Below are 14,469 nucleotides of genomic sequence, written 5' to 3'. Positions count from 1 at the left end.
GTTCTCATTCAAGGTGCTCATGGGTAGCAGCATGGCCAATGCAGCTTCCCAGTGTGAGAGAGCACACAGAGGATCAATTAGTTACATCATCACTTTTAGTACAGCACATTCTGTATTTTCTGCATGCCAAACCAGACCTCAGTACCTTTGAGCTTTGGAGTATCTGCCTAACTCACACTCGCATGGAAGGGATTTAGGCTTTACCTAGAAAGCATCTTAGATGCTTTCTTAGGCCTTTTGTATCCTCATGAGCGTTCTCATACTTGCCAGTAAAAGCACTCACATCAACACACTTCAGTTACTTTCCTGGTCTAACACATTTCCTTGTCTTTTCCAGTTATAAGAATTTTTTACTTACTATAATACCCAAATTTCCTTCTGAATGTTGTTCAACACTCAAAAACCCCCTGACAAGTGTCTTGATTACTTTGCACCACTAAACAATTGTGAAAAGTCACTTTGTAATATTTCTTTTACTATTTATCTTCTAAATCTTGACTATAAAAGAAGAATTTGTGCAAGTGAAACCACTGCAAGTGCTTAGATTGGCATGTGCAAGGGTTTCCACTTCATTTGATAGCATTTGAAGGGGAATAGCCTAAAACTGAGAATTTTTAAACTAAGCAGATTATTTGAAATTTACAATAAAATCTATATCAGATTTAGACAAAAGTGATTTCTGAGACTATTAAATGCCATTAAAGCTAATCTATGAAGATTCATTTGCTGGTTGCATTGGTTTGTGTGTGTGTGTGTATATATAATTGCATTATTGTTTCTGCTCCATTTCAAGCTATCTTTCAAAATCAAGAGTTGAGCTTAAACTCTGAGTTTCAAGTATTATAATCAAACATGTATTTTGAATTTTTTTCTAGTTCAGTGCCTAAAGTTCAGACAACAGAAACCCATGAGCATATACTGTTCCAGAGAACAGATATAACTTAGGCAAACACCTTGTAAGTCTGTGCTAACAGCACTATATTAGAATACATAAATGCCAGTTAAAATTTTCACATGGCACTGTGGGCTTCCAAAACAAAGCCATAGGAAAAGCAATTGTTTTTATTTCATCATCCCTCCCCCAAGCTCCTCTTGTTCCTTGAGCTTTCTAAAAGCTCATTTTGTAGACAGGACTCTGCAGATGACCAAAGGAGTTTTTTCAATTCGTAGCTCAAATCAAATTTTAAAAACAAAACCAAACAAAAAAACCCACAAATGAACAAGAACAAAAAAACCCCCAAAAACAAAAAAAAACCAAACACACACCAAAATAACCCAAACAAATATGCAAACTTTGTATATCTATGGCAGGAGGATGATTTCAACTATGAGTTTGTTGTCCTCCACTTCTGACAGGAAGCAAAATACTTTATTTGTTCTGTCTTCTGAATCATACCAATGATTTGCCCTTACAAAGACTTCTGCATTACAGAAATACCATTTTACATACCCACACTTAAACCACCTATGTACACCACTCGTAGCTACAAATAAACCTGTCATCACTACCTCATCTCTGTGCAGGAAAGATGGGAAATACAAAGAGAACACTTAATTAAGGGCAAGCTATTTGCAGATCAGAGCAAGTTGAGCACTGAGTTGAGTGAAATTCTTAGTGGTCTTTAAAATACTGTATAAATTGGGGTCATTTTTGTGTTATTCAACAGGGTAAAGATAAACAGAAGCAAGCATCTGATCTGGAAAACTGTCTTTCAACTGTTAAGATCATGGACTTCAGCACTTATGAATTTTTCTGCTTTAAGGTATCAAAATTAGTAGTATACTGTACCAAGGATACTTAGAGATGGGGATAAACATTGCATGGTCTTTTCAAGTTATCATTTTTCACTACGTTAATCTGGATATGAGACCTTTCCACAAAACTAATACACAAGCATAAGGTACATTTTTGTTGTTTGAAATGGGGGGCAAGGGAGAAACTGTAAGTGGTGTAGAAGATTAGCAATGGCCCTCACAAGCACCTAGATTTTACCAGGCTTCCAGACTACTCTGGATCAGAGAGGTACCACCTTCAGAAAAAGGCATCAACACAATTCTCTCAGCTAAGCCTGCAGATCTGGGGACATAAATTGCAGTATCACAGAGATGCCAAGCAGAGCATGGTCAACCCCCACTGCTGCTTTAGGTATGGGTTTAGTGACAGTCACATACAGGTCAGTGCCAATACCAAGGTTCAGCTGCAGAAATCCCATCAAAACCTGTCAGTCAGAAAAATAAAGTCTCTGGCCTCCAGGGCCCTTTAGCCATAGAAAAAACAAGCTTGAGCTACAAGAGATGGTACTCAGATAACCCACATCTAACACCATTCCCCCTCCAAAGCAATTCTTCTCCTTCTCACAGCAGGCTGTTATACGCAGCTCCCCATCAACTTGTTTGTCGAGCACTCTTGTCACTGTCTAACTTATATGAGGATGTCTGACTTTGGAACATGTCAGTAAGGTGATATTGGCCACCTTAGGACTAAACAAAATAATATCCAAGTACCTATGAAGACTTAGTCCTTCAGTACCTTGATTTTACCATCTGGAAAACAGGAAGCTACCAGCAATTCCTGCTTCCCAGCAGCAGTATAACAGATTAAACTCCTTAGCATTTGCAAACTGCCTACTATTTTTTGATACAGCATCCTACAAACATAGACTACCATACTGTGCTTCTTTCCAAATCAGTGTGTTTAGATTATAAATATTTTGGAGGGAAATCTCAGGGCTTTTAATATTTTTGACAGAATCTTCAAGCTTTCAGAAGAAGAATCACTAACACCAGAAGTCTGTCTCTTTACATGGGCAGATAGATCTTAGATTATTTTGATAAGGTTGGAAGCAGTTGATGTAACAGTTAGTGGTTTTGTTTCTTCTTTGATCAATAGAGTAAATCTTGGCATGAATTTCTAAAGGCACAACAGACTGAGCAGAAAGATGTTGACAGCCGGTTGGAAGTGCAAAAAGAAGCAGCAGTGTGGGAACTTTTCACAAGTGAATGCACTTACTTTTTGGATCATTTGCTGGTTCTCAAGATGGTAACTTCAGATTTAATTTCTCAAAAATATTTCATTATTTGCCTTGTTGTCAGTATGGCAGACAAACTCATCTGTAACCTGTCACTGAATGTCTATGGGAGAATGACTTAAGCGCTTGATTCTCCTCCCATCTTGCCTGCTCATCCTTTTTCCACAGTTCCCTTTGGTTTTTATCTTCTTGATGGCATCTCTTCTTTTGGGCATCACTTTCTAACGCTTTGCAAACACCATTTGATTGCAGAATCTTCCAGCAACTTCAGCTGATATTCCATTACTTCTCTCACTATTGCTGAACTGAAGTCACTCTCTAGTTGACTATACTGGATATTTCTCTACCACTAGTCTGCTATACTCTTTATTCAACTTCATATAGAGCTGTGGCTAGATTATCCTCACTGGAGCATGAAAATCTCAGAATTCAGCAGACTGTAGTTCTAACATTACAAGAAAGCAAGTAAACTAAAAAACAACTCCTCTAGCAAAAACCCTAAGTTACCTCCATCATAGTGAATTTACAGAATTTTCCATTGATTTTAGTGAATCTCCACGAGGAACTTTTAAGACCATCATAAATCCCCTTCAAGCTCTCAGGTCAACTGTTTGTGGCAACTGAAGAATTACACAAAACTAAGCAAACACTCTTACCAACCCTTCGGTCTTAGCACCTGGGTGTTGGGTCTTTTTCATTAATGCTTTTCACATATACACAAAAAATGTCTACTCAGTACTCTACGTTTTTTAAGTTTTTTCAGATTTAGACCAAGTTCAGCACAGCTCCAAGATCACCATCAGAGCTTAAATAACAAAGTCATAAACAGCTAATAAACACATGTGTAGTTTTCACATAATAAAGGTTAATAAAACAATCCAAACAGATGAAAAACCTTTATGGGTCCTCTACTTACACTATTCCAACAATAGGGGTTTTTCCCCATAGTAGTTCTAAACAACTTATATAGCAACAGATGAAGGAGGTAGGAAGGAAAGTATTTCAAAAGGTCATAGAAATCTGTAACTATGAGTCTGACATTTTAAATTCCTTCATGGGGATCTGCAGGGGGCTCAATTGCCCATCTTCTGACAGAGAGCACAGCAGGACATACCTGCCTGCATGGCAGCCACAGAGACACTCCAGAGACATCACTCATATCCTCCTTCTTGCACAAAACTCAATATTTAGCCTTCAGGTGGGTCAGGAAAAGGTTCTCAGAATTCTGTCTTCTGCTTTTCCCCAGATGAAATGGCCATTTCATGAGAATTAGAGTGCAAATATGTTCTTTTCAGGAAAAACAAAATAAAAAATTAACTGGCACAAATAGTAAATAACGTGGATTTTTGTTTGGGTTTTTTTTTAAAGATATTTGTGAATACTCTAAAATACCTCCAGAGTAATGAATTTCTCCTGGATGTGGATTTGTGGAGGCTTTTTGCAAACTTGGAAGAGCTAAACAAGGTGAGTAAAAAATAAAAGTATTCCTGAGATCATAAGTCAACCATCCTAATAAAGGAGATGAGAAACCATCCATAAAGCTTCTATTCAGCTTCAATGCTCACATTTGGATTTTAGTTCAAATAAGTAGTTTTTCCTTCATTTCTATTTAGTGTATCCATGGAGGTCAAATTTCCCCAGAGCGAGCCACTCTTATAGGCCTCCAGCAAAAGATAAGCAGGTATTTGAACACAGAGAAGAGCATGAATTTGAGGCTAATTCTCATAAGCAGCATATTTTTAAAAGGATTGGTAAAGGTAAGCTCCAGCTAGACAACCCTTACAGCAAAATAGTAAAATAACTGCAAGTTTCCTTTCACAATGAGATGGGCACAGAGACTTTTCTATCCATTATGCCACTCCAGTAAAGCAAGTTAAAACAAAATGATAACCACTCCTCTCCAGCTGCTGTTTCCCTCAGTGTGGGCAAAAGGATATCTCCCACATAGATTGAATCCTCTCTCTCTGTGTGCTACGTACCCTCCAGCTTCCAGGAGAAGGAAGACCAGGAGGTTTAGGTCCAGTTCTTTTCTGCTTGCAACCAGTTGCTGGGAGACCATTTTGAACACCTGAAAGTTAAAGGAATCTATAAATCCAAAATAGCTTTCTCATAACTTTAGAAGAAAAACAGAAGTTTTCCTTCGCTTGAGAACTCTTTTACAGGACACCTTGCCCTTAACAGCAAAATGAATTTTGGAAGGATCTCTTCAGCTGCATAAGTTGAATGACTGCTCACAATAACACAGCATGCCCTAAACCAGTTACTGACTTCCAGATCTTTCTCGTATCATAATTTCTCTGCCTTAACAGTTAACTTTTTCAGATGAAACAAGAAAAGCAGGATAGCTGTTCAAAGCAGGGACAATTAGCCAAAGCTGAAACACATGAGCAAGTCACCTCTGCTCAGTGACTGAACTGAGCTGAGCTGATGTGAGTTAGTGTGAGTAACTGCTGAGTAGATTTGGAAGCACTAGGGATGAGATTTTTAGCTGTTGTATTTCACCTTGCACTTGTCGGCTAAGACCATACAGGCACTGAGCTACTAGATTTCAGCTGATGTATGGTTAACAATTCCTTTGTTCTTGTTCAAAGAAGAGAGTAGGGGATATGGCTGTATGATATTCAGCAAATGCAAAATCTTTGAGCTTGGTTGGAGCCTGGTCATGTCTTAGAAGAGTTATCTTCAGTGCATTTCTATTTTCTTTTCTTCATTTTGTCCTTATTAATGAGGATGATAAATGATCATGTATTATGCATACTTGTATATAAAATAGTGATCAAATGTAGAAAATAGTTGCTGCTCTCAATATCTTTTGTGCCTTTTTTTCTGTGCATTTTACAACATGTATTTCTTCTTGACAGCAGGCTGAAACCATAAAAAAAATGTATTCTGTGAAAAGTGTAAAATGCATCTTTGTCAAAATGAAAGAATAAGCATCATCCTATAAGCAACCCATAAATACACCAAACAAAGTAGTATGTGCAGCTGCAACAATCATTCACAGCAGTATCACAGAGGATGATGGTCTCTTCTGACCTAAAGTTCATCCTAGAGATAAGCCTGGCCATAAATTTGTGTGCAAATGGCATGATCAGGAAGCAAGTGTCCACATCTGACTGACAGCATGGTGCAGGCACTCTTGAACTCAGTGCAAACATTAAAAGTTCACTTATGGGAAATAATGTGACATTTTACATCATTTTATAGACATTTCTCTCATCTCCAATAGCATGAAACAAACTTAAACTACGAAAGGTGGTATCTTCTTCAAATTACATGAAGACTTCCCTAATTGCCACAGCTCTGTCTTACACAGTGTTTGCCAATAGATACCATTCATCCATGGTAATTGTTAATATCAATTCATGTTAAATACAGCTGCTACCCTAAAATAAGTTTAAATGGAAGAGCTAATCTTGTTTTAAAGCTTTTGTCATATGCAATTATTATGACACAAGTGGGTATTTTTATAGATTAGTTTTAACTTCAGATTAACTGAAGCATTCTGGGTGTAATTCTGAAGGTAATTCTGGCAATGTCAAGGGAGATAAGTATAGGCACTCCATTAGATGAGGAGTGAGAAATAAATTTGCTTTCTACTTAACTTCAGAAGATCACTAATGCTAATTTATCTCTTTTTTTTCTCAGATAAGTCTCAGTTTTCTGAGAACATTTTTTGAAACTATGAAGGAGCACGTCAGCAAGTTGGACTCTCCTATGGATTTCAGCTCCTTACTCAGAAAGGTAACAATTAGAATTATCCTTGCTTAATATCAGCAGATCCTTGCAGCAGACCATTTATCAGAGCATGCAGGTGCTTTAGCACAATCGAGTTCAAAGATACCAGTGCACTTGTGAGACAGATGTGTTCCATCCTGCCCTAGCAAATTACAGTCATGGAAGAAGACCCACAGTGCTTAACTAAAAATTCGGGAGGTCTGAAATACCACTTGCACTTTGGTCTGTATCTGCTTAGCAAGAGAGGCATAGACATATCTATCCTGCCACTGCCAAGCGTTGTCCTGTAACCCTTTCGGGCAGCCTGCATGGTGAACAAGGCAGCTATCCAAACTGCAGTCTCCTGGGTTCCTGCACAACTTCCCAATGACTGAAAAGTTGGAAATATTAATACAGACAGAAAATCAATTCATGGACCTGAACTTTCCCTAGCAGTACAGGCCATTAGAAAACTTCTGGGAAAACACTTACCTCAGGGTAAGGGTTTTTAAAAGGGGAAGGAAGGCTAGAGCTTGTCTTCTCACCCCCATTACCACTGGCTTCAGGTGTTCTTATTGATAATGTTTGTGTGAGATAGAAAATATCCTAGATAAAACAGAATTTTATTACAGACATCATTCAACATTTCTAACACACTCAGATATAAAGTGACACGCTACGTGAGGCCACGTAAAGCTGATGCACAGATAGTTCAGCCTCTACATGAATTTCACATTGTTTATTTCTACTAAGAGTAGAATGCCTCATAACTCTGCAGAGCTCTTAGAACTGTGCTTCTATGCATTGCTTGAGCACTATTTGGGGGGGTTTTTACTACATTAGCACTTTAACAACTATTGTTTCTCCCTTTGATGTGATATTTTTCTTTCTTGATAAATTTCCAAGTCTTTTCTGCAGTTTTTCCAGGGTGACCTCTGCCAGACACACCAGATTTATTGCCTTAATTATACCTCTGCTGTCTTCTACTTTGAAAACCTGAGGCAGAGAGAAGATTTTGGCACCTACCTGAAGGTAAAGTGTCATCTTCATCCTTCCTGTCTTGTGATAGGATTTTAACAGCAGGCTGGGAAAGTTCATTAGAAGCAAAACTGAGTAGATTATATTTTGCACAAATGTTTTTGAACTTCAGAGACATGAAGTCACCTTTCTGAGTATATGCTCCCCTTCATCTGTGGAAGTCCATACTTGTAATTTAGAACAAAGAGAGGAAAGTCAATAGGGAACAACTGGCTTACATGCTACCAGTCTCTATCATTCAGATGTTTCACACATAATCCCTTGATTTGGTGGCCTCCACCTTAACAAAGTGAAATGGTTACAGAAAAAAAAAATCAAGCCAGACCATAAAATCTCTCTCCAGTGTTTTACCTTGATACATGACCTGCATTTCAGCTTGGTTTAGATGTTGGGTGGGAATACGGTACCACATGCTTTAGCAGACAACAAGGTTCACATTCCCAGCCTCTATGCTGTGTCCCATCAGCAGTGACATACACAAACCTCAGAACTGGAGAAGCATATGATGTCTTGCTTCTGCTTAAGGACAGGGGTATATGATCCAAGGAGAACAGAAATCCATGAGCATATCAGTGCTTTCCTGTGTCTTGGGAGGGCCATGTTGAGAGAGCAGTGTGGGTTTTGGCTGAGCCCTGGAAAGCAAGCCAGGCTTGCTCCCCTTGCTCATGGGTATTCACTGACCCACCTTCTTGCAGGGAAGCAGCAACACCCTGAGTAGAAGAGCAAGCAACTCCCCTGCAATGGCAGTGTTTTGGCTCGTCTGACAGGCTTTGCTTAGCCACAGATAAAGCAAATGTAGAACTTGGTATCGAAACACTACCAGTAAATGAGTATTTAACTCTCTCTAAGGCTGGAAAGAGCTCTTGGTGATGTCTTTGCAAACTTACAGCACTAGAGTAGGTTCTGGTTTTGCTGACACTGCATCTGCCTGGACCAGCCACTCTGGTTGCTTGCAGCGGTATGGCTCTGTTCTTTCTGACTGTTAGTAGAACAGTGCATTCTGTAAATACTTCAACATTACAGGCTTAGAGTGGGAAACCTGAAGAAGTGGGCTTTTCTCACAGGCAGTCCAAAACTGGAAGGATACCTCTTTGTTGGAGCCAAGCTCCACAGCTTTTAGAGTCTGGAAGTTTCACATTCCTTGGTCCCTGACAAGGATTTCATACACTCATGCCTAAGAAAATATTCCTAAGATGGGAAGCAGCAGGTGACCCTAAAGTATAAGGTGTCCCTCAAATGTAACTGAGTTTTTGCTGATGAAATTAAACCAGCTAATAAATAGAGTACTGTGTGATCTGCTAGTATGGCCACAGCATGTGAACTGGAAGCAGCAGGGCAGAAAGTCAGTCTGGAGGAGTGATGCAATTCCCTCTGTAGAGAGCCTTTACACTGCCCTCGATCTCATTGTGTGAGAAGTTCATCCTTAATTAAGTCCCTGTCTCGTTATAGTCAGCTGATGAGTTTGCAACCTCGCTGTCAGAGAGCAAGCTGAAGCCTAAGGCAGGTTTCCCTTGTCTTCAGCAGTGGTGTGAACAAAATGAACAGTGTAAGAGGCTGCATCTGCCAGAGCTGCTGGTTGCTCCTTTGCATCGACTGACACGCTATCCTCTCCTCCTCAACAACATCTGGAAGAGGAGCACTGACGAAACAGAGAAAGGCTTTATCTGGTCACTTAAAGAGAAAGTAGAAAAGTCCATACGTAAGTAGCTGATATTAAAGCATGCAATTAACCATTAGCAAGTTATGTGGACTCTTTGTGCATGCCCTTTGAGTATGAATGGATTTGGTCTCCCTGCAGAGATGCAGTGAGGATGCCTTTCTATAATCCTGAGCCCTTCCTCACTCTGTAGGAAATGATTGGTGCCAGCCTTGTCCGGTCAAAGACTCTCTGAGCAAGGTCACAAGTCTCCTAAATCAGTGAGTCATTTGTATTTGCTCAGAATCATCTGCAGTGACATGCAAACAATTAAGAGCAGACCACAAATTGGAACAAATCAAGAAAGATCTCAAACAAAGAAGCCTTTGAGTTGGATTTATGTCTAGGGTGGATTTCTTGGGGCTAATCCTTAATAGGATAAAATTGCACTACAAGCAGAATATTATGTCAGTGACCTTTCACTAAACAACAGGGTCCTACCATGTAAAATAGATGAAAAGATATTTCAACTACAGATTTTCTATAGCTACTGTGGAAAAAGAAAGGGTTGGTCCAGGAACTTTTATATCCTCCCCCCGCCTTCTGTATTTTGTTTTAAATAAATAATTTAGTAATTTGGTCTTGTTCAGGAAGCTTCAGGAAGCTATAAACGCATCTCTAAGTGTTGTATGGACATACAGTACAGCAGTAGAGAGGTGTATTACCCAAAGTCCTCATGCAGCCACTACTGAAATAAAAGACAGGAGAATGCCATCAGCAGAACACTTACTTATAGCCAGTCTTGGCAGGGAGGGGTGCCAGGCAGCATCTCATGCTCACCAGCCACACACCAGGGCCTTCAGCCACCCAGCATGGTGGCCCTCTCCCTGCTACTATTTTTACCCTGTCCCGAAGGGTGAAAGTTCAAACATCTCCTTGGGATGAGGCAGAGATAATAGTTAATGCCTTCTAGAGACAGATAAATCTAGGGGTCCTTCTTCTTTCGTGGGTAAATACTCCTAACAACAGAGTCTCAGGGGCTTTTTCTTCTTGCCAAGTCTTATGAAGAGTCCAGCCTAACGGCTACATAAAGAGCACATTTTTTGGCATAGGATGGGTCCTGTAGGAAAATAAGATGGTTTTGTTGCTCACCTGGAGACTTCAGTTGGGAGGACAACAGTTTTAGATAGGGTCCTGAGAGACCAGGGGATATCTCAGGAATATTACTGGCAAATAAATAGGTCCAGAGTTTAGATACCTCTAGGGCAAGGAAACCAAAGATAGAGGGGTGACTCCTCTTCATTCTCAGACACCTGACAAAGACCTGGCTTCATTTTTTGATCAGTCAGTCAGTGATGTAAGGAACAGTCGCAGTCCCAGCGTTCTCCTTCTGGTGTGTGTGTGTATGTTTGTGTCTGAAACCGTTATTTGCAATATCACTCAGCACAAAAACTTGGAATTCAAGCTGCAGGAATTTAAAGCTTTGGAATTTGAAGTTGCTTTATAATGGCCCTGAATCAGCAAAGACCTAGTCCCTATTTTTGACATTCTGAGGCACTCACATCTCAGTCACTTCTGGCACCATTTCCCCTGAAATAAATGTTCCTTAATTTTAACAGTCTTTTGATTAGGCTTCATATAATGAATTTTCTTCTCACACAAACACAGACTGTTTAGAAAGGGAGGCTTTAAAATAGAAACAAAATCACTTTTTAAGGTTACCATTTATTTGAGTTTTATGTGATTTCCCCTGTTCCTCAGTCAGATTAGTAAACACAGGTTTTTCATTTAGAAGTGAATTTAAGCATGTTTGAATACATGGTTTGAAATTCTGGCTCTGCCAACCTAAGCAGAGTTTAGGCAAAGATTTCATCTGGGGCTTCACATGTGAGGTGCTTTGGCTTCCACTGGAGAAAATCTGTAGTCAGCATCTCGTAGAAACAGGACTGGTTTTGGCAGCCTTGGCAGTAACTGATGTTTCACGTATTTCAGGGGATCTGGAAGGCAAAGTCAAGTGGCTGGACAACTTTCAAAAGTTTAGGCAGCTGCAAGAGGTCATAATTTGGCCTCACATCTGGGATCGTGACAAGAGATTCTTTGTCCCAGAGGTAAGCAGTTTTTTAAATAGCATTTTTCCCTAAAGAAAGTTTTGTTCCCTATCTACCTTTATAGCATGATCTAAAGTTATCTAGTTGTCTATATGATAGTTACTGGGGATGGCTTTGCTCTAACAGGAGCAACTGTGGCCTCAGCATTGCAAAGATTGTAGCTGAACACACAGACTGTGCACAGTGCCTGGGGTGGCAGCATGGTTTGCTCTCAGCCAGCATCCAAGACAGTATAATTGTATGACCTAGGAGGATGCTGCAGTGTTTGCTTTTAGAGGGCAGAATGAAGTGGGAAAAGTGTAAATATTACTACCTTTTTATAAGGATTTGAAATAGAAATTTTTTGCCCCTTTCACTTCTCAAGTTGAGACAAAAACATTTCTGTTTACATTTAAATAGCATTTCAAAAAAATTACATAGCAGACCTGGGCACACATGTACCTTTCTGCTGCAATCACCCCCTCACTCATATAGAAAGACTGTAAGCAGCATTACAGTAACATTCTCAAGTGGATCTCACCTCAATGATTATATCTGTTCACACGCAAGGCTGCAAAGAGCATAAAACTTACTCCAGAACAGAACAACCCAGCTTAACGTTTCCAAAGCATAAACACATTTAAGCAATAGCACTGCTGAGGAAACAGAGCCTTACTCAGTTATTAGCTGTATGATACACTTAGCTTCAGATAAGTGCATGCACGTGCTCAGTTTGTTTGATTGCTGGTTGCCTCCCAGTTCATCATCAGATGACCAAGATTGCCCATTCGTTCTCTCTCTTTTTTTTTGGATCAAGTGTTTGAAGCAAAGCTTAAGAGAAAACAGCAGTGAGAACATTTTGTCTTCAACAAACAGACTTCTCCTTCATGAAGGGAGGCTAATGCTGGCAGGTAATGTCTGTAAAAATCCTGGCATCAGGAGTTAGCATAGCAGAATCGTATTTTGTTATGGCAGATCCAGAAAGAACGTCTGTAACTGTATTTGCGTGGGTGTGGGAGTGAAAAAGCAAATGTACACCTTGTCAGAGAGACTGAGAAACAGCCAAACAGCCAAAAGGATGAGTGATCTGCATGACTGTTTGTCATATCTGGATGTTCAGTCTGCCAGGTGCTGAAGAAATCAGCTTCATGGGCCAACACCTGCCACTAAAAGGGAGCATTTCATTACCACATACTTGAATATGATAGTAGGAAAACAGGAGTTTGAGATGATCCTACACAAAGTGCTCCATGTGCCCAGGGACTGATGTCAACACACCACACTTCTGTGGCACCATATCCACCCTGTGTTTCATTGAAAATTACTGAAAAGTCCAGAGGTTCTTCCTATTTTTATGTCACACCTCATCGCTGATAAGACTGCTGTTCAGATGGATACCTTGGAACACAAAGGTGTTGTCCTGCCAAGTGGCTTCCCTTTTACGAATGGACCACCCATACAACATGCCATTAATTCCACAGGTAACACATTGTCCCAGGTGAGCACATTGACTCCTACAATACTGCTTGCAGTGGTCTATCACCCTGGCAGAGAGCAGACTCATGTCTCCAGACACACATCTGCTCCAGCACACTTCCTCCTCTCTTCCCTCACTGACCTTGAGGTCCACATGGTCTCTTCCCTCTCTCTCCCAACTCCTTGCATCACCATCAGCTGGAAAAGAAGGAAGGACAGGACAAGAAGGAACAGGAAGAAGCCTCTTCTCCGGCTTCTTCTTAAAAAGTGATCATGGAGACATCTAATTGGCTCAGTCCCAGAAGTGGGTCTGGCTCAGAGCTGGGGAGAGTTTTGAGCAACTTCTTACAGGAGCCATCTTTACAGCCCCTTCCACATTACCAGAAATCGCTCCATGTCAAATCATGACACCTAGTTAAAATCTTAATTTTCAGTAGCTACTGGTGTTGCTCTGCCAAACAATGAGTCAGCATTAAGAAATTTTCAAGCCAAACCTTCCAGAAACACACATACACACAAAAAAGTATTTTAGGATCTCACAGGATTGCCTGGAAGAAATAGTTTTGATCACTCTCTCCTTGCTGTGAAGAGTGCCTGAGCATTTCATGTCTACTTTTCATATCCAAAGATGCCCTATTGGTACAGGATAGCTAGAGGACAGATTATAAAGGATGACATTTTCAGCAGAGAAAGGAGATGATTCTGGAAGTGAAATAGGACATCAAGTTGCAACCAAAGAGAGAAATGAAAGAAAGATTCATGGAAAGAGATAGAAGAAGCCATAAACAAGGAAGAAGTCAAAGGAGTACACTCTGTAAATTCAGTAAAAAGCTAAGGTTTCCTGCAGGAAGTTGCTTGAAAAAAATTACTCCTGCTTTTGTTAAATTGTTCCCTGTCATTTATTATAATACAACCTGAGTTTTCAACATATCTTGGAGATCAACCTGAAATTTTTTGAAGCATCCTCACAGATGTTAATATTCCTCACACCCTCATGATCTCTGAGACAGGAAGAAAAGTCAATTTTGTGTATTTTTGGAAAGGCTTTTGTAACACTCTGAAATAATATTTTATTGCTGCAAAAGTTCATGAACAGGGTACTGTACCAGCATCAGGAAAAGGTGACACTTTCCTATTTCTTTATCTCTGCCATTTTCAAAGGTTCACTGTTTAGCAGGTAGGATTTGCTAGTTTATAGCATGATGATTGTTGTATTTGTGGGTACTTCAGGTGATCCAGGTCACTTTTCCAGGCAGGCAAGGGGTTGTTTTTTAACATAGCTGCCAGAAGATTCAAGTATTAGTAACCAAAACCATCGAGAGACATATGATTTTTTTTAAGCACAGCACTTGAGAGTGCAGACTAGGGGATGAGTGTGTGTTCTGTTGGAAAACATGCTTCTCTGTTAAAAGCATTTTTTAAAATAAACTGATTTGTAGATGTACCTCATCTTAGAAGCAGCAGGTCCTTAAAATAACCACACCAG

The 14,469-nt window shown here is 39.9% G+C and overlaps 1 protein-coding gene across 13 annotated transcripts in view; it reads left to right on the top strand.

The window, feature by feature from the left end:
- PLEKHG7 (pleckstrin homology and RhoGEF domain containing G7) overlaps positions 1-14,469 on the top strand; it is a 34,063-nt gene that overhangs the window by 10,611 nt on the left and 8,983 nt on the right. For 5 of the 13 annotated variants that reach the window (XM_062015722.1, XM_062015741.1, XM_062015749.1 and 2 more), the window contains 8 exons: positions 1,668-1,763; positions 2,891-3,040; positions 4,398-4,493; positions 6,678-6,773; positions 7,653-7,778; positions 9,234-9,483; positions 11,413-11,528; positions 12,325-12,418. In XM_062015722.1, coding sequence (XP_061871706.1) covers positions 1,668-1,763; positions 2,891-3,040; positions 4,398-4,493; positions 6,678-6,773; positions 7,653-7,778; positions 9,234-9,483; positions 11,413-11,528; positions 12,325-12,418 — 1,024 coding nt within the window. Of the gene's footprint in view, positions 1-1,667; positions 1,764-2,890; positions 3,041-4,397; positions 4,494-6,677; positions 6,774-7,652; positions 7,779-9,233; positions 9,484-11,412; positions 11,529-12,324; positions 12,419-12,627; positions 14,460-14,469 lie in introns of those variants that run through there. The other 8 variants (XR_009820496.1, XR_009820494.1, XM_062015765.1 and 5 more) reach the window with 6 other exon arrangements.

The sequence above is a fragment of the Colius striatus genome, chromosome 1, assembly GCF_028858725.1.
Source record: "Colius striatus isolate bColStr4 chromosome 1, bColStr4.1.hap1, whole genome shotgun sequence".
In the NCBI taxonomy this organism is placed as follows: Eukaryota; Metazoa; Chordata; class Aves; order Coliiformes; family Coliidae; genus Colius; species Colius striatus.
Note: the sequence above shows the minus strand (reverse complement) of the source record. Positions and strands in the feature narration are given on the sequence as shown.